Raw genomic sequence first — 27,533 nt, forward strand, 5'->3', positions numbered from 1 at the left:
GTTTTTTTTTTGTTGCTTTTTGTTTTTCTTTTGGGGGGGGGGAGTTGAGAGAGAGAATGTGAGGGATGGGGAGTATAGGGGGAGGCAAAGACAATCTTAAGCAGATTCCTTGCTGAGCATGAAGCCAGACTTGGGGACCAATCCTATGACTCTGAAATAATGACTTGAGCCAAAATCAAGAGTCAAAGGCTCAAAAGACTGAGCCACCCAGGGGCCCTACTTTGGTGGGTTCTTATAAAACTAAATCTACTCTCACCATTTGACTTAGCAATTGTGCTCCTTGGTATTTACCCAAAGGAGTTGAATATTTATATCCAAGCAAAACTTCTGCACATGAATGTTTCTAGAAGCTTTATTCATCACTGCCAGAACTTAGAGGCTACCAAGATGTCCTTGGGTAGGTGAATAAAGTGTGATACACCCAGACAAGGGAATATTTTTCAGTGCTAAAAAGAAATGGGTTATCAAGCCACAAAAAAGACCTGGAGAAAACTTAAATGCATATTACTAAGTGAAAAAAGCCAACCTGAGAAGTCTACATATTATATGATTCCAACTATACAACATTATGAAAAGGACAAAACTGTGGAGACAGTAAAAACATTAGTGGTTGCCAGGGGATTATGGGGATGGGGAGGAAGGATAAATAGATGGAGTTACAAAAGATTTTTTTGGATAGTGAAAATGCTCTCTATGACACAGTGATAGCATTATACATTTGTCCAAACCCACAGAATATACAACACCAAGGATGAAACCTAAAGTAAACTGTGAACTTTGAGTGATTATAATGTATTAAGGGAGGTTCATCAATTATGACCTATGTCTCACTCTGGTAGAGGCTGTCAATAATGGGGGAGATTGTGCACATGTGGGGGCAGAGAATATATGTGAAATTTTTATATCTTCCTCTCAATTTTGCTGTGAATCTAGGTAAAACGGGTCTAAAAACAGTTTTTGAAAAAGTTGGACAAAGTATTTCAAATGCTTGGATAAATACTTCACAAAGATATATAGGTGGTGAATATGCACAAGAAAATTTGCTCAATATTATTATTCTTTAAGAAGCTGAAAATTAAAAACCACAATGACAGTTAGAATGGCTGAAATAAAATAAAAACTGATAATACCAAATGCTGGTGGTGAAGGGGTGGAGCAACATGAATGCTCGTACATTGTTGATGGACATGCAAGATGGTGTAAGCTATTCTGGAAAACAGTCTTTACAGTGTTAGAAAGGTAAACATATAGTTAACATGTGATACACAATCTCACTTGGGCATCTACCCATGATAAATGAAAACATAGTTTCTCACAAAAATTTCTACGTGGATGCTTATTGCAGCTCTATTCAAAAACATCAAGAATTAAACAACCCAAGTGTCCTTCGATGGGTGAATGGATAAACAAACTGCGGTACATGCGGACAATGGAATACTACTTAGTAATAATCTGTTTCCCAATAATGGGAAACAAACTAGAGATACACATAACAGCAAGAATGAATCTCGAATGCATTATGCTAACTGAAAAAGGCCAGATTTGAAAGACTACATTCTGTATGTTTCTATTCATATGATATTCTGGAAAAGGCAAAACTATAGTGACACAGAACAGATCAGTTGCCAGGGATTTCGGGGGGAGGGGAGAGTTGACAAGGGGAAGCTCAAGGTTATTTTGGGGGTGACAGAACTGTTCCATATCTCGACTGTGGTAAAGGTTACAGAACTCTGTGCAATGATCAAATCACATGAAACTAAAACCAAGAAGAGTGAATTTTACTGTTTATAAATATAAAAATGAATAAATTATTTCTCATTTTTTGCACTATTTAAATGCTTTTCTAAACCAAAGGCACGTAAATACCTGAAAGCTATTGAATTTAATGTTTAATAATATTTTAAATGTTGAAAAGTATATAATTTAAAATGTTTTAAAATAATATCTTAAATATTTATCTATATTTTACTTCACTATTGTATGATGTGTAGATCACACCTTATTTTTCCCCAAGTAGTTAAAGAATTGTTCTAATACCTTCTACTCATAAGCCGTCGTCCTTCTCTGCTTCATTCCCTCTCCCCCATTTGAAACACCCTCTTTAGCAGACACTAATTAATTATATGTGCTTGAGGTCTTAATAGCCTTTCATTGAGGGGCCTCTCCATTGACTTATGATTATTTCTTTGTTGCATTTTATGATTGCAATGTGTATGGTGTCTATTTTTTGGACTTTCCATTCTGTTTCATTGCTCTGATGATTTGTTTGTGCATGTGTATTTGTAGGCATTGTTATCCTACAGACATGTGTGTGTAATATATAATTCTGTCCCCTAATCAAAGAAAAAAGCTGGCGTCATTGCTATCTAATTAATAAAGTCTTAAGAGTGGTTTGGCTGGATCAGGGTCAGCAAGGAAGGTAGATAAACAATAAGCTGAGGGTGGATCTCTGGGGAGCACTGTAATTTGAGCAAGGGTAAAATTTCAAGAACTTTTGTGGGCCTGGTATTTAACCTCTACATTGTTTATTGTTTTAAATTAGCTGACTTCACTCATTTATATTACCTATGGCCACATATCAGTATTTGAGTGTGTGATTCACAACTTTGTGAGAGAATAGAGAAAGCAGAACCTGTCAAAGGGGCCTTTACAAAAGGGTCTACAAGGTGTCAGGCAAACCAAGAGGGAGAGGTGTCACAACAGTCCTGGAAGTGGAAGAAGAAAAATGAAGTTAACAGTGTCGAATACCCCTGAGAGAGCCAGTCAAGATACAGGCTGCTAGGTCATCTGTGCCTTCAGAGAGAGCGTGCTCTGCTAAATGGGGTTAGAAATCAGATGGCATTGTGCTGCAGAGTGACTGGATCTTAGAAATCGGAGATAATGAATGTAGACTGCTGTATGGAGTGTTTGAATGGGCTGGAGAGGAGAGAAATTGGATGGTAGTGCCCATGAAATCTACTGAAGAGAGAGGTCAGTTTGTTTTTGTTTGTCAATTTACTTTTTAGGATGGAAGTTTGAAGAATGTATACAGGTTGAAGGAAAAGAGTGAGCAAAGGAGAAAAGGTTGAAGATAAAGGACAAAAACGAAATAACTACTGGCCAAAAGCCTCGGCATCAGTGAGAGGGAATACAATCAAACACAGGCTTTGCCTTGAATAGGAAGGATTCCTGATCATTTAAGATTGGAGGAAAGAAAGAGTGTTGATAGATGTAGCTGTTTGATGCTGGAGGGAATTGCAAGGATGCACGAGTTGTTTCCACACAATAACCTCAATTTTCTTGTTAAAATAGCAGGTGCAACTGAGAATGAAGGGGAGAGATTGCATGGCTGGAGTGGGGTGATAAACTTTTGAAATAGTGGCTGACCATGGTCAGAGCGAAAGGATTAGTGGATGCTATCGAGGAGCTAACTTGGATTAGAAAACCATAAATCTGCAGAGTGGATCATTTCATCCTGCAGTACTTTTGGGCCTGGGTGTGAGAAAAGAGAAGGTTCCCTATCTACTGGATTGAAGACTGCAGGTACAGTGTAAGAAAGGACAGGCTGTAGAAATGTAGAGATTAAGCTCCTGGTGCCCAAGCTAAATTTCAAGCAAGACTTGGAGAACATGGAAAAATCCAAGTCTCCATGAATTCAAAGAAAAAGAAGTGAAACGAAAAAGGGTTTATGTCGTTTGTAACCTAGCACCACTCCTGACTTAAGCTTCTTCTTACCTTATTTTTCCCTTTCCCTAATTTTCCTCATATCCATTCATTATGTCGTATGACACATTTTCGACACAAGGCCAGATGAAGGCAAATAAAAGAAAACTAAAACCACATAGATGGTCAGACAGAGGTGAGTTTCACAGTAATAAGAGAAGCTGTCAAGTGTTTTCGTTGAGTTTTAATTGAAAACAAGATACTGAAGGTGGTTAGGAGGCTTTGTGGTTGATATGGGGGGGATGTTTATTGAGGTTGTGGAGGTTAGGGTTTGATCAGTGGTTCTCATCTTGGGATAATTTGTCCCAAGGGGCCTTTACAAAGGCAACATCTAGAGACATTTTTGGTTTTCCCAATGGAAGGTGAGGAGTACTCCTGGTGTCTACTGCCAGGGATGCTACTGAACCTCCTACAATGCACAACATTGCCTACACAATAAAGAATTATCTGATCAAAATGTCAATATTATTGAGGTTGAGAAAGTTGGATTAAACTATTTATAAGACTGATGAAAGAGTGAGAATGGTAGGAAATCATCTGGAGAACCACTGAAGAAAGGTGGAGAAGGCCCCACCCAGGGCATGAGCATGCCACGTAATGTGATATTCAAAAATGTTTATTTCTGGGTGGTGGTTTGCAAGAGGATGGAAGAGTCAGTCCATGGGGAACTGGATTTGTCATATGAATTTATAAATTATTTCTCGGTTTAACTTTTAGAAAGCGAATATAGGGAGGATGAAAGCAAGGGAATTTAAATTTTCTACTTGCCTTTGATAAGTCACATTTCAGTTACCCTTAAACAGTAGAGTTTCTAGCTTCCTTTGAAGCTTCCAGATGAATACAAAAAAGATTAATATTGGTTTGGAAGGAATTTATCTCTGACACAGTGAAATTACATGAGAAGTCCTTGTTATTTGCATGTAATGAATCACTAAATTCCACCCCTGAAACTAAATAATATACTATATGTTAACTAAATTGAATTTAAATAAAAAAATTTTAAGTTTAAAAAACATATTTTAATAAGTCTTTCTTTTCTTTATAACCTTCTACTAGTCTTCTGCATCTCTTATGTTTTCTTTTCTTTTGGTTTTCCCAAAGCAGAGAGTACCAGTTGCCTCTTTTTGGTCAAACTCATAGACTTGACTGTCTGTTCTGTTCATACTACATGTAATGAGTACTCTCTGGTTTGGTTTAATTAAAATAGACCTCCCAAATAATTGTCACCCCCACTGCATCGTTCTTGTAGTACTTCAATACTGGAATTTATTTCTTTTAGATGATATACTATTTACAATATCTGACTTTTGTAATATTGAAGAAGTTACAATATTTGATAGGTTTTGAGACCTCCTAATCCAATTTTTGCTTATTTGGATGGTTAGATATTCCTTTCGCATTGACTTATTAACACAGAAAAAGAATTGATTTAACTTCTTTTTCTAAATATCAAGTTAGTGAAACCTTGTGACGCATTCATCTATAGTTTAGATGGGTTGCAAAAAATGCACAGGTCATCTGGGCCATACACACCTCCAGATCCCTGTGCTACTCTGTACTTAATGTTTCTTAACATCTCATAGAAAATTCCAACCAGGTTACCATCAAAAGAAACTTGATAACTCATTTGTTGATGATCACAAATAGATTAATATTTTAATTTCCAAATCTGCATATATCTTTTACTAAATGTACAAAGAAAGATATGTGTCCTTTAAAAAATTAGTACTATGGGAACGAGATGGTATTTAAATAACTCCCTTCTGTATTTAGTCCCAGTAGTTAGGGCTCTCCTAAAATGATAACAAGACTGTTGATGAAGCAACAGAAAGACAATTATATAGAGCTTTTTAGCACCAAGTGTCATCTATATGTATCATCATAGAGATCTATAACTACTTAGGCTCATGATATTTATTCAATTCAAAAAAATTGGATTAATTTTCTCCCCTACACAGATGAATAGTCATAGCCTTTACCCCTTTAGTAAGTGATTGGACTAATCCAACTGTGCCTTTATTGCAAACATTTTGACAACATTTTCTGTACATGTAGTAAGTGTGGTGTATTAAGTAGTAAGTATATTATCATTTTAAAAATACATCTTTTCTTTCTGGTGAAATTAAGACACATACTAGCTATTTTATATACATTAACAACATTTACTTTAACAAATGATGATTTAGAAAACTCACCAGCAGGCATCATATTTCATAACATTCATTTTCAGTTGGCACTATTTGGGCAAAGGTAGTATCTATTTCTTTTGTATAAACTATGCAATATTAAGTCATTCAGCTTATTTTAACACTCCAACTCTACAGTCTATATTCCTTTTCCTATTTTCTTTTTCTTCATAGCACTCTAACCACCTAACATAATATATAATTATTTTTTTATTGCTTATATATTTTCACCCTCTAGAATGTAATTTCCACTGAGGCGAAAATACTGGTGTTTTATTCACTGCTGTTGCTCCCATGCACATAGTAGGCACTTGATAAATAAATACTTGTTGAATGTGGCTCTTATGTAAATTAATCTAACCACTTATCTAATGGTGCAATTAAGCAGGAGATGTCTTCACTGACTTTTCAAAAAAGTTTTACTATGTTTAATGACTTGATCTGTTTTCGCTTATTCAGATATCACCTTTTTAAAAGCTTTTCATGAGGAGCACAGTGGTATGCAACACCATTTCAAGCAGTCTGGACTCCCACACAGCTGTAAATTCTTTACTCATCCAGCTACTATTTGTGTGTGGATCCCTTAGAGGTTTATAGCTTTCAATCCTTTCAAACCTACATACATGCCTTTCTAGGTCATTGGGGAAATGATTTAATTCTCTGGTGAGCTTAATAATGAAGCTGAATATACTGGAAATAAAAAAAGAACACCAAGTAGGCAATGCTCATCTTTGTTCTTTTCATAGATGTTTGCATAACTACTTTCTACAACATTAAATTTGCAGTTGTGGCAAAAACAGAAGCTTCTTTTTTAAAATCTCATATTACTTGTGTTGTACTTGAAGAGTTACTTTATAAAATGTCAATTGGGTGTGGGTTGTAATAGATTACAACACTCCCATTGGTATAAACTCTCACTATGCTAGGCTAATAAAAGCCATAATGTGAAGATATGAACAATCCCCAAATAATTCTCTTTGCACTTTAGAATTCATTACATGCCCTTTTAAATCTGGATTGTCTATTTATCTGTTGCTTGTGTTAATAATAAAATTAATTTCTGAGTAACATATTGGTTGGGCAATTCTTGAGAAGAATCATATCTTATTCATTTTGAAACAACCAAAGCACTTAGCCCATTGCCATGTGCATGGTAAGTCCTAAATAAATTTTGAATGAATATATCCTTGGATGAGTGAGGAAAGATGTAGAAGATGTAGAAGACAAGCCTGACCAAGGCAATCAAAATAAAAGATCATCAATATTTTCTCATTTTAAATTATGAGTTTTTGATATTGGGTCCTACAAAATAAAGAAGGAAGAAATCATTCATTTTCTCCAGCTATCCCATGAGAATAAACTATTTCAACTTACACTGTAATTCAAACTTCCAAATGAGTATTTTATATTAGGTTACTATTACAAGCTATTTAATAAGCTGTTTTATTTTGCTTTTCTTTTCCAGACTTAGGACTCTAAGCAACATAGAGAAGGTTCTCAAAAACCCTTCTGCTCATTCATATAAACAGTCATTTTATTGAGGCCACATTTTCCAACAAAAGCATAATTTCTTTGACTGTACTTAGGGAAAGTCAGGGAGTGAATTTCAAAGGATTGTAGAAGGTTGATGATCATCTATCCTTCTAAATTATTTGTGTATATGCATATGTTGCAGCCAAAGATATACAAATAAATGAAAACTGTGCAAAGTAGATTACATTTCTTAAACAAATCAGAAATAAAATTTTATAAGGATGCTTAATATTTATTTATTTGTATTCTAACAGTGCTACCCATTAGAAAGAACAAAGCAAATTTTAATAACCAAAGGTTTTCTACTGAAGCAACATTTCCTTTAAACATCCCCAGTTGAATTAAACAATAGATTTCTGGTATAAATGAATTTTTAAAGATTTTGAAGAGATCTCATTAAAATATGTATTTTAAGTAAACATGTATTCTTAGTATTCAATTACACATCAGCAGGAACAACTTGGAACAGTTTATATCTCAGATCTGTAAAAGCATGAAAATAATGTGTAGACTGCTAACCTTGAGATCTCATGAACTCCAGTATCTTCCTGAAGACTCTATGCTTCTGAAAACATCTTTTCAGTCTGTTGATATCTCCTTATTTTTTCCTTAAAAAAGAAAATATGTCAATATGTCATATAAAGTTATATTTGCAAAAAGAAAAGCTAACTACATGATGTAAATATAATGCGACACAGGAAAGAATCTTGAAATACAAACAAGGCATTAAATATAGAACTAAATAATCACACCGTATATAATTTAGCAGAAAGAATATCCATCCTAGAAGAATGTAGCAAATTTCTAATCAATAAACAAATATTACTACGTGCAAGAAGCTAAAGACATTTCATCTTATTAATCAGCATTACATTAGATTACAATAACTTTCTGGTTTCCAGGAGATTCATAGCTTCAAGACAAACAAAAATCCAGGAAACTCAACCAAAATGATATAGCTAAATAGTTGATAGAGATCACGATGAATATTTATTGTTTTCTGATTTGCTTAAAGGAAACTATTTAATAATAAAATTAACTCCAACATTTACATGGCTTGGTTTTAAGATACCTTAGGCTTTAAGAAAATAATTTAGACAAATTATAAATAATTTAAAATAAACACATTTTAAGAAAAATCTTATATTTGAAATTACAGTGCCATAATTCAAAATTATTAATGCAATAATTTAGAAGGTGATGAAATCCTCACAGTAATTATACACTTGTATTTTTCTCATACTAAAGTGTACATAATCATTTTCTCTAAAGAATTAATGGGGATCCCTGGGTGGCGCAGCGGTTTGGTGCCTGCCTTTGGCCCAGGGCGCGATCCTGGAGACCCGGGATCGAATCCCACATCGGGCTCCCGGTGCATGGAGCCTGCTTCTCCCTCTGCCTGTGTCTCTGCCTCTCTCTCTCTCTCTCTCTCTGTGTGTGACTATCATAAATAAATTAAAAAAAAGAATTAAAAAAAAAAGAATTAATGAACTTTCCATTCTAACATGTTAAAGTAAATAATTTTGTCATATACAAATGTAAGTTTTCCTTAATGATGAGGTAGAGAAGTTTGTGAACAGTGGTTCATTTATTATTTCCACAATTGCTAGAAATGAACTATCATAGACCATGGTCAATAACAATAGGTAGTGTAGAAATACTATATATGAGTTGCTTGAAGAAGAAATAGCATGAGCAAACAACATAGGCTGAGGTTGTTCAAATAAGCTTAAAACATCAAAATCTTTAAGGAAAAAAGTTCTCAGGCACATTGTGTCTCTGGATGCTTCTTTCTTCTTTTAAACTTTATGTATATCTGTATGTATACATGGATTTAGAACAGACTAGAATATCCATAGTACTCACTCACAAGTGTTACCAAATTATGGTTAGAATTATAGAGATAACTAGACATTATTAGTCCAGTGTGGTTCTGAGGAAGTCCAGATTCAGCAGAAGAACTTAAGAAATTTCGGAGAGATTGATTCAAAATTCAGTTTTAAGTATAGTTTTAAATATCTTAAACTCCGTTGAAAACATTATATCCTAGAATATGGCATACTTAAGACCGCTGAAACAATTACTTGCATTGTCTGTTGCACTAATTTTGAGGAATATTTCAGAATATAACTTTTCCATCTTCTCTGTTAATGATATCTACATGTCCTGAAGATTGCAGTTCAAGCAATTAAAAACCAGTAACCAAGTATATTAACAGATTTCTCTACCTGCTCATAATATATCCATTGAATAAAGACTTTGCAAATTATTTGCAATTAAAACAAAATATTAAAAATAAGTTAGATGCTGCATTATGTCTATAAATGTCATTTATAATCTCAATTTAAATTTTCTTGTTAATTACAATGAATTCCATATTATTTAAAGTCATTTTTACCTATTGAGGTATTATTTTAGATTTTATCCTAAAAATAAAAAGGTTTTGTTTTTATTAAAAAAAATAGGGGTGCCTGAGTGGCTCAGTCAGTTAGGCATCTGCCTTCCGCTCAGGTCATGATCTTGGGGTCCCGGGATTGAGCCCCACATGGAGCTCTTTGCTCAGCAGGGGGGCCTGCTTCTCCCTCTCCCTCTGCTATTTCCCCTGTGTATTCTCTCTCCCGTGCACGCTCTCTCTCAAATAAACAACTAAAATCTTTTTTAAAAAAAGAGGAAACTGCTATCTAATTCAGTCTCCTTATTTTATAAATACGAAAACTAACTGCTCTATATTTGACATGTAGCTAAATCTGAAGAAAGAGATGAGTGTTTTTGACCACTATTGTTAAAACTGGAATTGAAAACAGAATTGTATTTTACAACTAAATAAATAAAAGACTTTTTATAGGCATTTAAGGTAGTCTATTGAGAAAAACAAAAGTATCTAAATTTACATACCTGCAATTACCATGTAATTTAGACGAGGCCAAAGGACCCTTGGTAATGGAAAAAGGAACCCAAACTCTGACCTGTTTGAAAGTCAAATATATAAGCATATATTTAATGGACAGGACTAACCTTAGGCCAGTCAAGGCCCTGGAAGGAGCTCATCACAAAGGAAAAATAATTCTGGAAGAACATGTCATTTTCAATGCAAAGTTCCAAGATTGGGCATCTGAAGATCAATGCTAGCTCTGGGCACAGGGTGCTGTAGTTATTGCTGGAAACCATTCCAACTCAGCACCTTGGTTCTCTGGATGTGACTTGGGGACTTGGGCTGACTGTGTGAGGAAGTGTGTGGACACATACATGACAGCATTTATAGAATTGTGCTAAGATCTATGGATCAAGAGCACTCATGCTGAGACCCAGGCAACTTTGTAAAGGAATAACCCATAGGTAGTGTATCTCTCAGAAAAGTCTAGGGGCTGGTATTCTTCCCCTGCAAGGCCTCTGGGCACATCAGTGGTGATGTATTATGCAAGATAGGTGGGGACTGCCATTTTCCTGGAATCCTATGTCTATAAAGGAATCATGACCTAAAGTGGATACCCCTGGCATAGCCTGTTATACCAGTACTTGAAGGGGTCCCAGTCCTCCTATGGGTGGCCTTAGCAGTGACAAGGTGACATCTAAGACTGATTTGTGGACAAATATAACCATCCCAGGCACTAAGGAAAATATTCAAGGAGAGTGACATTTATGGAATACCAGAAACATGTATACTAATGTAAATGCAACATCACTGTCCTCATAAATTTTTGTGGTGTTCATCTGAAGAAGCTCAGTTTATGATGATAAATTCTATGAAAATTAACATTAACATAAAACTACTATGCTATGATTTAGGAATGTGCATCTAACATTCATGGTTCCTATCTGGTCTTTTCTAAAATCTAGGATTTGATTAAGAAATTCCCTGAGCCCTAGTTTTTCACTTTTAGAAATTTCTGCAATCTTGCAGAGCTAGAGGGAATAGCAAATATCACCTCTCATACTACCAAGATTCTTTGGTTTCCTGGTTGCCCATGGACCTTAGTGCAAACCATCCTACAAATCTCAGCAGCTGTTTGGAGCGGCAAGGGTAAAGGCACTCTCCCATGTTCAACATTTTCCCTAACGGGCACTTTTAGCAGGCCAATGAGGCACAAAGCTCCTGTTGGCATGTTTTGATCAATAATCATGCGAGACTTCACTGAGGTTACTGAAGGTCACATTTCAGTTGTAGTCTTGACTGAACATAAGATCATCTTGTATTATTCTGAATGAATGATTCATTGATTAACTATAAGGAAATATAACTTGCTTAAGATACACTCTTATCTTGTTCCTATCTTTAAAAAAATCTCTTGCAAATCTCTTGCCACGTTTTTGAGAATAAACTTGTTCCTCTCAGGATCACAGAATTTAAGAACCCCAGGCTGACCATTTCTGCATGTCTGGAAGCCTGGCTCATATCAGTTTTAGTACGTCCGAAGGAAATGTCAATGTGTGACCACGAGTGAAGAAAGGTGATTTTGCTGTTCACTATTTCTAAGGTGATAATAAGACTTAGAAGCTCAGTGCAAGAGTTAAATTGCATTTGCAACTGCATCTTAAAGTAGAGTATTCTATAATTAATATGCCTGCAACCAGTAAAAGCATCATTCTCTCTGAAGGACAGCTTCCTGACAGAAACAAAGGGCCTAGGGCAAAAGAATCTAGCAGGAAAGATGAATCTGCCATGTAGAGTTTGACTTCCTAAAAGAATAAAACCTCACTAACAGTCACATTGATTCTACTTAGAATTAATTCTTAAGTAACAACACCATTCTAATTTCCTACTACACACACAGTTGACGTGCAGTTATCAAAATACATGCAGCATCTACTCATTTACCAAACAACAAAAAATGAATTGTCATGTTTTCCTAACATGTGTTGAACTATAATAAAGTAGTATCACACGACCAAAAAGTTTTCTAAAATGATAGCACTTAGTCGTTCCATTTCAGTAAAGTGGACAAGAGTTATCAAAACAAATTAAATCAGTCCTAATTAGGTATTTATGTATCAGGTAGTCACCATGGGATTCCTCTACTCAATCAGCTGTGCTCAAAAGTTTACAAACATTTCTCTGGAATTGTTCAGACGGATCTCTATTTAACACATGGGAAAAGAGGTAACAAATACAGGAAATTTGCAAGATTTATAAGAAAATCTAGGTGAAAACTTAGATAAAAATTTTAAAACCTGAAGAATTATATAATTCTCTAGAAAATTTTCAATTAGTGAAATTGACCCAAGAAGAGGTACAAACTTGATAAAACAGATTAGAAGAGATTAAAAAGATGTTTCAGGCTCTATGATCACAAGGGCAGTTAGGATCAGCAGGTTACAGGGAAGCCTTAAAAAACCTTTATAACAAAAGGTTGCAAGTTGTTTATAAATCTCACAAACAAAAGTGTTTCTTGACCTTTACACATTTTTCACTCCCTCCACTCATGTTAATACTTTCTACTCACCTAATTTAGGGTCTCTTATTCAATATGGTAGACTATCCTTGCATATAGTCTCACCTCCAAGACTTTTCTCTCTCCTTTTCAAATCAGCATGATTATTTAAAAAATCACTTGGCCAAAATCAGCTCTCTTCCTATGAAACTACTCATAGTTGCTGAACAGATAATTATGACTAGAGAAAATGTAGGATATTGTATCACTGCCATAGCTCTTGATATATGACCACAGACTTCAACCCTATGATACTACTAACAGAAGCACCTCTGCTTCTTTGCAACTCTCCAACATTTCTTCTCATCTCCTTTCTCTCAGTTTATGATACTGCTTCTAGGAAAATTCAAAGAACAACGATTCAATTTCCTCTTTTTATCTATATCTTGTATACCCTTGATATTTATACTGATATAGTCAGTCTTCAATCCTGTTAGAATGAAGACACTTCTCTCGCCAACCTAAGATCAATCCCTTCTCTTGGATTCCATTTCCTCTCACCAATTTTAGGTCTTTGCTACTGTGATTATTTTATCTTGCTCTTGGATCATTCTTCCCCCATTCCTTCCTTTTACTGGATTATTCCCAACTGTCTGCAAATACGTTGTGGTATCTCCCAACTTTAAAAAAGTACTGGAAGTACTATTCAGCAAGTACTGGAAGTACTGGAAGTCCTAGCTGCAGCAATCAATGAAAATAAATAAAAGGTATCCAAATTGGCGAGGAAGAAGTAAAACTTTCACTATTTGCAGATGTATACAGAAAACCCAAAAGACTACCAAGAAACTACCAGAACTGATAAATGAATTCTGTAAAGCTGTAGGATATATAATCAATGCACATACTTTTCCATTTCTATATGCTAAAAATGAAGCAGCAGAAAAATAAGTTGCGAAAACAATCTCATTTACAGGTGCACCAAAAATGAGAAAATGCTTAGGAATAAACAACCAAAGAGGTGAAAGACCTGCAATCTAATGATGAAAGAAATTGAAGATGACGCAAGGAAATGGAAAGACATTCCATGTTCATGGTTGGAAGAATATATATTGTTAAAATGTCTATACTACCCAAAGCAAGCCACACATTTTATGCAATCCCTATTAAATTACCAACAGCATTTTTCACAGAACCAGAACAAACAATCCTAAAATGTACATGGAGCCACAAAAGGCCCCATACAGGCAAAGCAATCTTGAAATAGAAAAACAAAACTGGAGGTATCACCATTTCAGACTTCAAGCTATGTTACAAAGCTGTAGTAATCAAAACAGTATGGTACTAGCACAAAAACAGACACATGGGTCTATGGAATAGAATAGAAAACCCAGAAATAAACCCGCTTATATGGTCAATTAATCTTCAACAGAGGAGGAAAAGAACATACAATGGGAAAAAGTCTCTTCAACAAATGGTATTGGGAAAACTGGACAGCTACATGCAAAAGAAGGAAACTGTACCACTTCTTTACACTATACACACAAATAAACCTCAAAATGAATTAAATATTTAAACGTGAGACCTGAAACCATAAAAATCCTAGAAGAGGGCACAGGCAGTAATCTCTCTGACATCAACTCTAGCACTATTTTTCTAGACACAAGCCAAAGAAAATAAAAGCAAAAATAAACTACTAGGACTACATCAAAATAAAAAGCACAGCAAAGAACACAATCAATAAAACTAAAAGGTACCCCACCAAATGGGAGGAGGTATTTGCAAATGACATATCCAAAAAACAGTTAATATCCAAAATATATTTGTTTAAAAAAATTGATAAAATCAACACCCTAAAAGCAAAAATTCTAATTAAAAAATGGGCAGAAAATATGAACAGACATTTCTTCAAAGACATACAGATGGCCAACAGACACATGAAAAGATACTCAACATCATTCATCACCAGGAAATTGCAAATGAAAACCACAATGAGATATGACCTCACACCTGTCAGAATGGCTAAAATCAAAATCCCAAGAAACAGCTAGGTTTGGTTAGGATGGGGAGAGAAAGGAACTCTCATGCACTGTTGGTGGGAATGCAAAGTAGTGCAGCCACTGTGGAAAACAGTATGACGTTCTTCAAAAAATTAAAAATAGGACTTTCCTACAATCCAGTAATTGCACTACTGGATATTTACCCCCCAAATTACAAAAAACACTAATTCGAAGGGAAACTTACACCCCAATGCTTGTTGCAGCATTATTTACAATGCCCAAATTATAGAAGCAGCCCATCAATAGATGAATGGATAAAGAAGATGTGGTATATATATACATAATAGAATATGATTCAACCATAAAAAGGGATGAAATCTTGCCATTTACAACAACATGGATGGAGTTAAAGAGTATTATGCTAAGTGAAATAAGTCAGTCAGAGAAAGACAAATACCATATGTTTCACTCATACATGGAATTTAAGAAACAAAACAAACGAGCAAAGGAAGAGAGAGAGAGAGAGAGAGAGAGAGAAACCAAGAAACAGACTCTTAACTATACAGAACAGATGGTTACCAGAGGGAAGGTGGGTGGGGAGATGAGTGAAATAGATGGAGAGGATTAAAAGTACACTTATCTTGATGAGCACTGAGTAATGTATAGATTGTTGGATCACTATAGTGTACATCTGAAACTAGTATTACACTGTATGTTACCTATTCTGGAATTAAAATTTAAAACTTAATTTAAAAATCCCTTTACAACAGTTTCCCATCTCATCATCTTATTTCTCAAGTCCATTTTATAGCAACTTCCCCAGAGAGGGCATTCTCCATTGCTTAGATGCAAATCTATATTGAACTCCTCCAAATTAGGCTTCGTTTTTACAACTCCACTGAAGTAGCACTTCCCTATGTCAGCAGTGAACTTGGATTTTGACAAACCAAATCGCAAATGGTCTCTCAAGAGAATTTGACTCAGATAATCTCTTTCCTTTTTTTTTCCTTTTTCTTTTTTACTTGGCTTCTAGGACACCATGCACGAAGTAGGCTTATCTCCTACCTCATTTGCTGTCCTTTCTTAACCTCTTGCCTAATTTCTTCTAATCTTCCTGACACCTAAATCCTTTAGTAGATTGAGGACTGAGATTTCCTCTCTCTGACTCTTTCTTACAAAAGCAGATCCAGTCTAATGTCTTTAAATGCCACCATTTATTTATGAATCCCAAATTTAGCTCTTTAGCTTGAACCACTTCTCTGGGCTGTAGATTCTTATATCTACTGCCTGTTCCACAGCTCCTCTTGAATGGCTAATATACTTTTGAAAGTTAACATGTTAATAATAATAATAATAATAATAATAATAATAATAATAATAATAAAATGAAAGAAAGAAACGAAGGAAGAAACAAAGGAGAAAAGGAAGGAAGGAAAGATGGGAGAGAAAGAAAGAAAATAACATATCTAGGCTTCCTCCTCCTACTCTAGTCTTTCCAGTGAAGTAAATGATATCAGTATTTACCCAGTGACTCGTAATAAAAATGTAGCTCCTTGAGAAATGGCTGATTCTGGGACTGGGGCAGGGAAAACACAAAATGAACTTGAAGTATCCTAGAGTGATGGAAAGTAAGGAAGGGAAAGGAAAAAAAATAGGCACAAGCATATCAAAAGGATACAGGAACCAACCTGAAAGAACTCTCAATGATCAGAGTTAAAATAATTTAAGCAAAAATAAAAATGATGATGATAATGATAACAGTATTAGATTATAACCCAAAGAATGAAATAAATATCTATGAGTCAATTATGATGTAAATAAATGACTGAATAAATAAATAGGTTAGAAGGAACAAGTCTTTCTTATAAGTATTCCAAAAAATATATCCAGATGTTTCTCCCCTTCAGGAAGTGGAACTCTTTACCCACCCCTTATCTTACGTGTGAGCCGTATTTAGTAAGTTACTTCCGGAGACTAGAATGCAGAAAGAGGAAAAAAGTAATGATAAATTGGAGAAACGTGGCAGATAGCATTTTATCCAAGTGGCTAACAGCATCACCAGTGATGCAGCCTGCTGGTTATCATCCAGCCCCTCATATAATCGGACAAGAAGAGCATTTCAACTCTGTGGCTTTCCTCTTCCAGAGCCACAATTCCCATGTAATCATGAGAAAACACCAGAGAAAACTAAAATCAAGGAACAGTCTAACTAAGCTCTTCAAAAACATAATGGTTATAAAAAACAAGGAAAGACGGGGAAACCACCTCAGATCAAAGGAAAATAACAAGATATGATAACTAAATTTGACATGGGATCCTTGAGTAGATCTTATTAGAAAAGAAAAAGAATATCCATGAATAAATCTGAAAAGAGTCTGTAGTTTAGCTAATATAATAATAAACTATAACAATGTTAACTTCTTAGTCTGGACAACTGTACCATGGTTATGTAAGATGTTAACACTGCGGGAAGCTGAGCAAAGGGTTTAGCTAATTCTGTGCTATTTTTGCAACTTTGCCATGAATCTAAAATTATTTCGAAACCTTTAGAGTTTGGTTAAAAACCCTAGGAATTATTCATGTGTATCTCTTTTTCTTAAACTTCACATCTGAACATTAGCATCTCCCATCAGCTCTACCTTTAATATTTGTTGTGAATATTTGTCTGACCACTTCTCACCAAGTCCCAGAAATCTCTCCTCCACCATTCGACAACAATCTTACACTTGGTCTTTGCCTGATCCCCACTGACTCCCCATTGCCCATCCATATAAGTGTCAAGCTCTTTGCTGACATCTTGCATTTCCTCTTCCTTCTTTCTAGAAACCTCCTTCCACTCCAGATATTACATAGCCTACTCCTTCACTTCATTAAATGTCTATCAAAATAGCATGTCCTTGGAGAAGCTTTTTATGACCAAATTATTTAAAATAGACATCCCTATTTCTACCCCAAACTTGCTTTATTTTTCTTCACAGTATATTTGTGTCATCATCATATTATTCACTTATTAGTTTTCTTGACTACTAATGTAAATAAATATATTAAAAGCAAGGATTTTATCTTTTTGAATAAATAAATAAACACACTTTATTGGGAATATGGAGAAAAATATAATCATATCCAAAGGTGGAAATATGTGTTTTGCTGCCTTTTTGAAAAAGCAATATACTAATATCTATTAGGTCAACGCTCCTACTATTAAGAATCTATCCTCAAAAATATAAAACACTAGGGGCACCTAGTCAGTCAGTTGGGCCTCTGACTAGTGGTTTTGGCTCAGGTCATGCATGATCTCAGGGTCGTGAGATCGAGCCCCATGACAGTTCCATGCTGGGTGTGGAGGCTGCTTGGGATTCTCTCTCCTTCTTCTCTCTTTCTCTCCTTCCTTCTCTAAAAAAAAAAAAAGAAAAAAATAAAGTACCAGTATATAAGGAATTTTTCAAAAGAATGTGCATTACAGCCTTGTTCATAGTAGCATAAAAACTAAGCTGAAACATGGCAGCCCCGGTGGCTCAGCAGTTTAGCACCACCTTCAGCCCAAAGCATAATCCTGGAGACCTGGGATTGAGTCCCGTATCAGGTTCCCTGCCTGGAGCCTGTTTCTCCCTCTGCCTGTGTCTCTGCCTCTCTCTCTCTCTCTCTCTCAATCTCTCTCTGTGTCTCTCATGAATAATTAAATAAAATCTTTTTTTAAAAAAGCTGAAACAAATGAACACTCATAAGGCAAAGATTGATAAAAACGTGAAATACCCATAACTTGGAATATTTTGCAATCATCAAAAAGAATAAAATAGAGCCATGACAAGGATGTATTATTCAGGAAATTAATTTTGAAGCACAGAATGGTTTCTGGACATTGGGAGCTCAATTTTTTCAAGCAGAAACAAACTTTTAAATATAAAATTGATTGCAGGGCTCCTCAATCTCAGAGAGAAAATAGCGGATTGCTGCTGGAAATTGATCAGATTCCCAGGAAATGCATAAGTTCTTACAGATGGTCCTAGGAACACAGCTAAATTGCAGCCTATGTTAGACGGTGTACTTTCAGTGTACTGTAGAAAATAGAAACCAAATCTAGAAAAAAAAAAAACAAAGAAAGAAAAAGAAATATCCATGGATAGGAATAAAAGAGGAAAAATTTTCCAGAATTTGCTCACTCAACATTTAGTTGTTGAAGCAGCCTGTGGTGTGCACCTTAATAGCCATAGTGGGCAATTTCCTTGATGGAAACCACACAGTTACTGTCCCACAGGGTCGGAACACCCAAATAAAGTCTTAAATGGTTGCTGGGGCTGCCCTGGCAACTTGGGTTCTCTTAAAGAATAATGAGGAACAAACCAGAGACATTGTGTTATATAATATTCTTATTTTCTCTGCCACCATAAGATATAAGAAGCCTCACAACTATGTCCCTGTAGAAAATGCCCAGCACCTAGGATTTCATAAATGATTATGTACTTTCTTCATATTTCAGAAACATTGCATGTTGTGGCAGGCAGAAATGGGGTGTATATAAGCATGGAATTAATTTGGTCACAAATTTGTCTGCTTGTAACACCATATTGTTAGACATCGTGCCAATATTAAGTATGAAGTGTGAATAAATGAGAGAGGGATTCATTCTGGATGTTATATGAGTGAATTTTGTTACAGAAGTCTGTTGATAGACTTTATGATAGATGAGTATACAATAAAGTGATCTTACCAGAAGGTGAATATGAATGAATCCTGAGTGAAGATTTTTTTTTTTAAAATATGAGTAAAGAAATGCCAATTCAATACAGTTCAAGGGAGAAATATTAGTGGCATAATAATGTAATAGAAAGTGCTTAGGCTCTGGAATACCAAAAACACGGAGGATAACATCTTGCTGATGTTTTCATCTTACCTTTGTGCCTTTGGGCAAATTACTTAACATCATTTCTTCATCTGTTAAATGGGTATATAAACTCTGATTTTGTATTCTTCAGGAAAGAGAAATAAGGCATTTAAAACATCATGTGATTCACAGCAGATCTTCAATGTATTAGTTCTCTTAATCAGAAAAAGGGTAACCTAACACCACTCCTGACTTAATCTTGTTTTTACCCTATTTTCCCTTTCCCTTACTTTTCTCATTTATTTGGTATTTACTCTTATTATTTTGTAAGCAAAAAGGGCAGAATTTTAATAGAGTATTTATGAATTTTCAAAGCAAGTGACATGAAATATTTCCACTACTGACAATTTATTGTGTAGTGCTGTTTTTTAAAAAATCAATTTAGATCTTCATGTTTATTAACGAGGGTATCAAAATAAATTACTGATATGATAGCCATTAATATCAGTGATCCAACGTATTTTTCTTTCTTCTATTTTTTTTCTGGTAACATGCTCCACTTCTCCTTTCTTATTACCACAAGAATGGGTAAATGAACAAGATCTAGCCAACTGGTTCAGTGAAGGGCTGGTGACCCATGCTAGGGTTATCAGTCAGGATCCAGTTCAGAAAACAGAGGCAATGTTCAGTGGTCCAATGGAAGGAATTTCATATGGTAAACTGGTTATAAAGATTTTCTAAGCCCAGGATGCCAAACAAAACAGAAAACAAAGGAACCCGGAATAGTAATAGTAAGAAGAAGCTAACACTCCTTCAGCTAGAGGCACAAAGGAAGGATTGATGTCACCAGAGCTCAAAACCTGGTGCTACTTCGTGGGAGCTAGATATGTGGGAAGGCTGCTGCATGAATCTGTGATCACAAAAGCAGGGTTATTACAGCAAGGGCCAGAACTATGGTGGAGATGCGGTGGCCAGTGGAAGTATCACCTGAAGCAAGGCTGAGTGGGTGGGAATGCTCTGGTTTATCCCTTTATCCTGCCCTCCATTGTCCCACCAGTGCCTCTCATTTGTTGATTCCCCCTGGAAATCAGTGGGCAAGGTACAATATTCAGAGGAAGGGCAAACTAGATCTGAGCACAAAGGGGCATATAGTTGACATACTAAGATAATTCACACCAAGACAAGAGATTTCACCATCTAAGCTGTTGGAGCCACGAGTAGGAGAGACTGTTCCTAACCTTCATGGTGCCAGGAAGATGTGTATGTCTATGTGCAGGCAGGTACCTTCCACAGATTAGGGAAGCCGATAATCCCATATGTAGTAGAAGAAAATGAGGCCTTCTCATAATGAGAAGACAACCAAGTCATAGGGGGCGGGGAAAGCACCAAGGCTGCCGTGTGAGCCCCAAATTCGTTTTGCCTGATATGACTTCACCCCTGTCTTTCTGGATTACATAAACTAAGAGGTTTCTTTTTGGTTTAAACTTAATTATGTAGGGCTTCTTTCCCTTGCAATAAAAAGTCTTGACTAATATAACCGTGACCATTAACTGAATGTTTTAAAGAGGTTCAAGGACAAATGCCAAGTATTATCAGTAAAAAAAAAAAAAAAAGAAAGAAAGAAAGAAAGAAAGAAAGAAATTAAAGAATGCATATAGTTCTGTGTTACCAGTAAAAGAAATTAAATGAACGTGGTTATGTTGACAGGTCTTGGTTGACATAATACTGAGTGAATTCTCTCTCTCTCTCTCTCTCTCTTTTATCTTAAATAAGGAATTTAAATACAAAAAAAAAAAAAAGGAATCTAAAAAGGTAATTTCCCCCAGCTTCTTAAGACAGAGGAACCGATTGATTTCTTTGATTCATGCCTGGTAATCAGACTACAAAAGGAATGCAGATCAATGCCAGATGGAGGCTATCAAAACAAAAATTGGCCACAAAGAAACAAAAATGTATTTAAAGTTAATCTGAAGCTATAATATATAAGACGCTAAACAGAGCAGTTTCATCCTCTTTTATCCTACCTCAACAATTCAAGAGAGAATTTTTTAATAATGTAAGTGTATGATTTATCCTTTAACCCATTAACAGAAAGGTAAAGGAGGCCCAATCGACCACTGGATCTGTTTGCTGAACACTATTGTTTCTATCTTTTCCATCTTGCACATCAAGCAATATCTGTACTTTATATTTTTATTACTCCTCAGCTAAGTGAAAAATAGAAATTAATGGGTTTTGCTTTATAGAATAGAAATCCTCGGAATCCTAAAGGTAGTTAGCAGTTTGTTTGCTATGACTACCTAGAACTAAGTCAGATCTTACTCGCCAATAAATATTTTTGAAGAATGAACTTACAACAAACCACCCCCTACCCCCAAAGTCTGTTTCCATTCAATGATGTACTCTCTTCTAGTTAAAGTTTCCTGGACATCAGAGTTCATTTTTCTCCATTTTACATAATTTACCAGATAGAAACTGATATTTCTGATTATGGTTTCATGTCTATTACTCTGGACTACTTATCTAGAGAGAATATTCCCCGGGATAGGAGCATGCTTTTACTCTGCCTGTATTTTGTAATGCATAGCCAGTATTGTCTTCCATACACAGTGTTCTCCATTAATTCTCTTGGGAATAGAATCTTTTTTTTTTTTTAAGATTTGATTTATTTATTCATGAGACAGAGAGAGAGAGAGAGAGAGAGAGAGAGAGAGAGAGGCAGAGACACAGCAGAGGGAGAAGCAGGCTCCATGCAGGGAGCCTGACATGGGTCTTGATCCTGGGTCTCCAGGATCATGCCCTGGGTTGAAGGCAGGCGCTAAACCACTGAGCCACCCAGGCTGCCCAGGAATAGCATCTTAATAGACTCTTCAGATGCGGGAAGAATTTATACTCCTTCAGTCATGGAGGTACTACAGGCAAGGACACAAGAGTCTTGGCAGTTAACGAAACTAACTTTAGCAACAATCAGCATAGATGGGGTTAAACTTGATCGGAATCTCAATCTCTATCCCTTCCAGGGATATTTCATTTTATTCTCAGTAGTCTTAATGTAAATGAGGACTGAAGAACCACTTGTCTATAATGTAGAAAGTTCTTCAAAAAATTAAGGATTTTGAAACATAATATTTATTACATGGCATGGAAATAGAATGATTATTTTTATTTTCTTATGGATTTTAGAACACATACCAGAGTGTAGTGGTTAGCAATGCTGGCTCTGGCATTTGAGCTGTTTTTAATTCCAGTGCAAGCATGTACAAGCTGTGTGAATTTAGGCGTGTTTATCCTATCTTCTCAGTTTCCTCATCTACAGCATGGGAATAATCCCACCAAGCTCATCATCCTCACTCATCTCATAGGTTGTCTTGTGAGGAATAAATGAGATAATGTTTCCAAGGCATTTAAAATTAAAATGAAGATCAAAACTACAAGGGTTATTGGTAGTGGCTTTTTTTTTTTTTTTTGGACCATTAGCTTCTTACCATTTGCGTTTGTGTCTGAATTTGAAATATATTTTGAAATGTTTTATTTATTTGTATATATTTTATTTAAATTCAATTTGCTACCATATATTATAACACTCAGTGCAATAGCCTTTGACCAACATCTCCCCATTCCTCCCCATCCTCCAGCATCTGGTAACCACGAATGAGTTGTGTTTTTTAAAGATTTCACATATAAGGGGAATCACACAGTTTTTCTCTCACTTATTTCACTTAGCATAATACCCTCAAGCTCCATCCATGCTGTTGCAAATGGCAGGATTTTCTCTCTTATGGCTGAGTTGTATTTTATTTTATATTTTGATAGAGATATCTCACATTTTCTTTATTCATTCATTCATTCATCAGTGAACACTTCATTTTTCCATGTCATGGCTATTATAATTAATGGTTTAATGAACATGGGATTCTGGACCTCTCTTTGAGAGACTGATTTCATTTCCTTTTGATATTTACCCAGAAGTGGGATTGCTAGATCATGTGGTACTTCTATTTTTAATTTTTTGAGGGACTTCCATTCTGTTTTTATAGGGGCTGTACCAGTTTACATTTCCAGCAATGGTGCATGAACATTCCCTCTTCTCTACATCCTCATCAATATTTATTATCTTGGTACATTTGAGTGGGCTCAGGGGTTGAGCATCTGCCTTTGACTCAGGGCATGATCCTGGAGTCCTGGGCTCAAGTGCCACATCAGGCTCCCTGCATGAAGCCTGCTTCTCCCTCTGCCTATGTCTCTATCTCTCTCTGTCTCTCTCTGTCTCTCTCTGTCTCTCTCTGTCTCTCTCTCTCTCAATGTATGTGTCTCTCATGAGTAAATAAAATCTTTAAAAAAATTGTTATCTTTTGCCTTTTTTATTATAGCCATTCTAACAAGATTGAGGTGATGTTTCATTATTATTTCAATTTGCATTTCCCTGACGATTAGAAATTTTATCACCTTTTCATGTATTTTTGGCCATCATATCTTCTTTGGAAAATTCTATCCAGGTCCTTTGTCTATTTTTTTTTTACTCTTTTTTTTTTAATTTTTATTTATTTATGATAGTCACACACAGAGAGAGAGAGAGAGAGAGAGAGAGAGGCGCAGAAACACAGGCAGAGGGAGAAGCAGGTTCCATGCACCGGGAGCCTGACGTGGGATTCGATCCCGGGTCTCCAGGATCGCGCCCTGGGCCAAAGGCAGGCGCCAAACCGCTGCGTCACCCAGGGATCCCCCTTTGTCTATTTTTTTGTTGGATTGTTTTGTTGTTGTTGTTGTTGCTGTTGTTGTTGAGTTGCCTTAGTTCCTTCTGTATTTTGGATGTTAATACCTTATCAGATAAATGGTTTGCAAATATTGCCTTCATTCCATAAGATGCCTCTTAATTTTGTGCATTGTTTCATTTGCTATGCAGAACCTTTTAGTGTGATATAGTCCTAGTTGTTGATTTTTGCTTTTGTTGCTTGTGCTTTTCATGTCATGTCTAAAAACTTACTGCCAAGTCTGCTAAGTCAAAGCTATTTCACCTACGTTTTTTCTAGGAGTTTTATGGTTTCAGGTCCTTAATCCATTTAAGTCCTTAGGCTGTTTCAAGTTAATTTTTGTAAATGACATATGACAGAGGTCCTCTTTTATATCATATATTATATATATATTATATTATGTGAATATCCAGTTTTTAAAACACCGTTTACTGAAGAGAATAACCTTTCTCCATTGAATCTTTTGGTTCCCTTGTGAATTATTAGTTGGCCATATATGCATAAGTTTATTTTTGGGGTCTCTATTCTGTGTCATTGATCCATGTATCTGTTTTTATGTCAGTATCATACTGCTTTAATTACTGCTTTAATTACTGTAGTTTTATAATATGGTTTGAAATCAGGAAGCGTGTTGCCTTCAGCTTTTCATAATGAAACACATTTTTAAATGGGTTTTAAATTAACCTTGAACATTTCAAGGGCCCTTTAATGCACACATATTACCAGACTAAATTTGATCCTCATGTGGGATTAAATTACCTTCTGATGTAACAGAGTGAAAGGTAATAATAGTTTTATATTTGAAAAAAATATTTTTCAGTTCATACTATTAACAGGTCAAAGAAAAAAATTAGATTATTTTGATATGTACTAATGAGGAATTTGATGTAACTTTATAGTGATTATTAATTAAAAACTCTTAATGGAAGGATACCTCCTTCATGTAGGATAAAGACTATCCTATGGCCAAATAAAATATAACCATGGAAATATTTCCATTAAAAAAAGAAAAACAATGTCTCTTTAGTGCCAAAAATAAACTGTTACAACATATTTAAAAAATCTCATTCCTAATAGGGACAAAAATATTTTAAAAACTTAGGGACTCAGAAAGGAAAATGCACAGCAAGAAGAAAACCACAAAACTCTACTGTGGGCAAAATAACAGTTAAATATGAAAAGACACTGGCATTCCTAAAATGGAAAAGCACTACGGTGAAGATGTTAATCTTCCTTGTGAATCAAATTCATCTATACATTCAATGTAATTTCCATGACCTAGCAATGGTTTGTTTGGTAGCTTGACAGAATTCTTTTAAAATTCAAATAATGATCATGTGAAATAGCTTATGGGGCCTTTAGAGTATGGTAGGATGTGGTTTTTCTGTTCTGGTAAAGGAAAATTGGGAACTCTTATGTGAGATAGTAAAACTCACTATAGAGTCATTATATAACATTATTCTTGGTTTTAGAATAACCATCCAGATCATGAAACAGAGAAGAGACCACAGACACTGATCCTATTGTGTGTAAGAATTTGGTTCAACAAAAGAATACAATTTCATATTAATAGAAGATATACTATTCAGTATATGACCTTAGGAAAACTGGAAAATCATCTTTCTACTTCACGTAATATGCCAACATAATTTTCAATTTGCCTAAAGACTTAAATATAAAATAGAAAGCTATGAAAGCTCTAGAAGAAATTATTTGTGCACAGTTAGTCTTGGGAGCAGAGTTCTGCCTACGTACTTTCTAAAAGCCGAATCCATGATACATCTGACCACATAAACATATATCCACGGCAAACATAAACAGAGTTAAAAGACAAATGGTAAAATAGAAAAGACACCATTGTGTATGTGTTCATCAAATAATTCTTAATATTATAAAATGATGAAAGAGAAATCATCATAATAGTAAAAAAAAGAGCCAGAATAGACCGCTGATATATATATAGGAAAAAAAAGGCAAATAAATAAATTTGTAAATAGTTGGCTTCCTAGTATTCAGAGAAATTCAAATTAAATTACCATCAATGGAATCAGTTTTAAACCAAATTGCCCCCCGGGGAGGGCAGGGGAGATGGTGTGGGGCAACTTGCAAAATGTTGGGGCCATGCGCATTCAATTACTTAAAGCAAGTACGTAAAGTAGTAAAGCTTTCCAGAGGGCAATTAAAATGATACCCGTTAGAGACTCCTGGGTGGCTCATCCGGTTGAGCTTCTGCCTTCAGCTCAGAGTGTGATTGATCCCAGAGTTCTGGGATGGAGTTCCACATCAGGCTCCCTGCAGGGAACCTACTGCTCCCTCTGCCTATGTCTCTGCCTCTCTCTATGTGTCTCTCATGGAAAAAAAAAAAATCTTAAAATGATACCCTTTGAACCATGATTTCTATTTTTAGGGATTTATTCTAAAATTTATCTATAAGCATGCAATAACAGCAGGAATAATATTAGTGAAAAATCTAGAAAGACCTATTATAATGAATGAACACAAGTCTTATTAGGCTAAAAATACATAAAAATAAATTGAGAAAATATTTAGATATTGTGAAAACTGAGAAATATATAAACAACAAGACCTACTATCCAGAAAAATGTGTCAAGATTTTCTATATTTCTGCAGAAAACATGTTTCTCTTTTTACTTCTAGATCTTATTCTATATATACCTCATACATATATGATTTTACAAATGGCATGAAAATGTAATATAATTTTACAAACTTATTAATGTGAAGATGTTTTACATCAATAGAGACATTTGCTCAACTGTTTTTGTTGACCACATAGTAATAGACTCTATGGGTTTTCCACTGATTATTTAACCATATAGTCTGTGCAATTTTTCACCGTAAGAAAAAATACTGCAAAAATTATCCTTAAAGCTGTAAGTTTTATACATTTAGCTTCTGAAAGTAATAAGTAAATGTAAAATATATTGATTCAAAATATTTCAATGTTCTAATTTTAGAATATTCTGACTTAATGAATAAACTTTTTTAAAGGTTTATATTTATTTATTTGTGAGAGACACAGAGAGAGTCAGAGACGTAGGCAGACGGAGAAGCGGGCTCCTCGCAAAGTCCAATGTAGGACTCGATGCCCAGACTCGGGATCACACCTGGAGCCAAAGGCAGATGCTCAACCCCTGAGTCATCCAGGTGTC

General features: G+C 35.3%; 1 protein-coding gene across 2 annotated transcripts in view; it reads right to left on the reverse strand.

Annotated features, from left to right (window-relative positions):
• Nucleotides 1–27,533, reverse strand: part of CSRNP3 (cysteine and serine rich nuclear protein 3) — a 189,606-nt gene that overhangs the window by 137,711 nt on the left and 24,362 nt on the right. Inside the window, exons 1-2 of one of the 2 annotated variants that reach the window (XM_072810975.1) lie at nucleotides 10,317–10,374; nucleotides 7,941–8,029 (exon numbers count right to left, since the gene is read on the reverse strand). In XM_072810975.1, coding sequence (XP_072667076.1) covers nucleotides 7,941–7,953 — 13 coding nt within the window. In that variant the 5' untranslated portion in view covers nucleotides 7,954–8,029; nucleotides 10,317–10,374. Of the gene's footprint in view, nucleotides 1–7,940; nucleotides 8,030–10,316; nucleotides 10,375–27,533 lie in introns of those variants that run through there. The other variant, XM_072810974.1, reaches the window with a different exon arrangement.

The sequence above is a fragment of the Canis lupus genome, chromosome 34 (assembly GCF_048164855.1).
Source record: "Canis lupus baileyi chromosome 34, mCanLup2.hap1, whole genome shotgun sequence".
Taxonomy (NCBI): domain Eukaryota; kingdom Metazoa; phylum Chordata; class Mammalia; order Carnivora; family Canidae; genus Canis; species Canis lupus.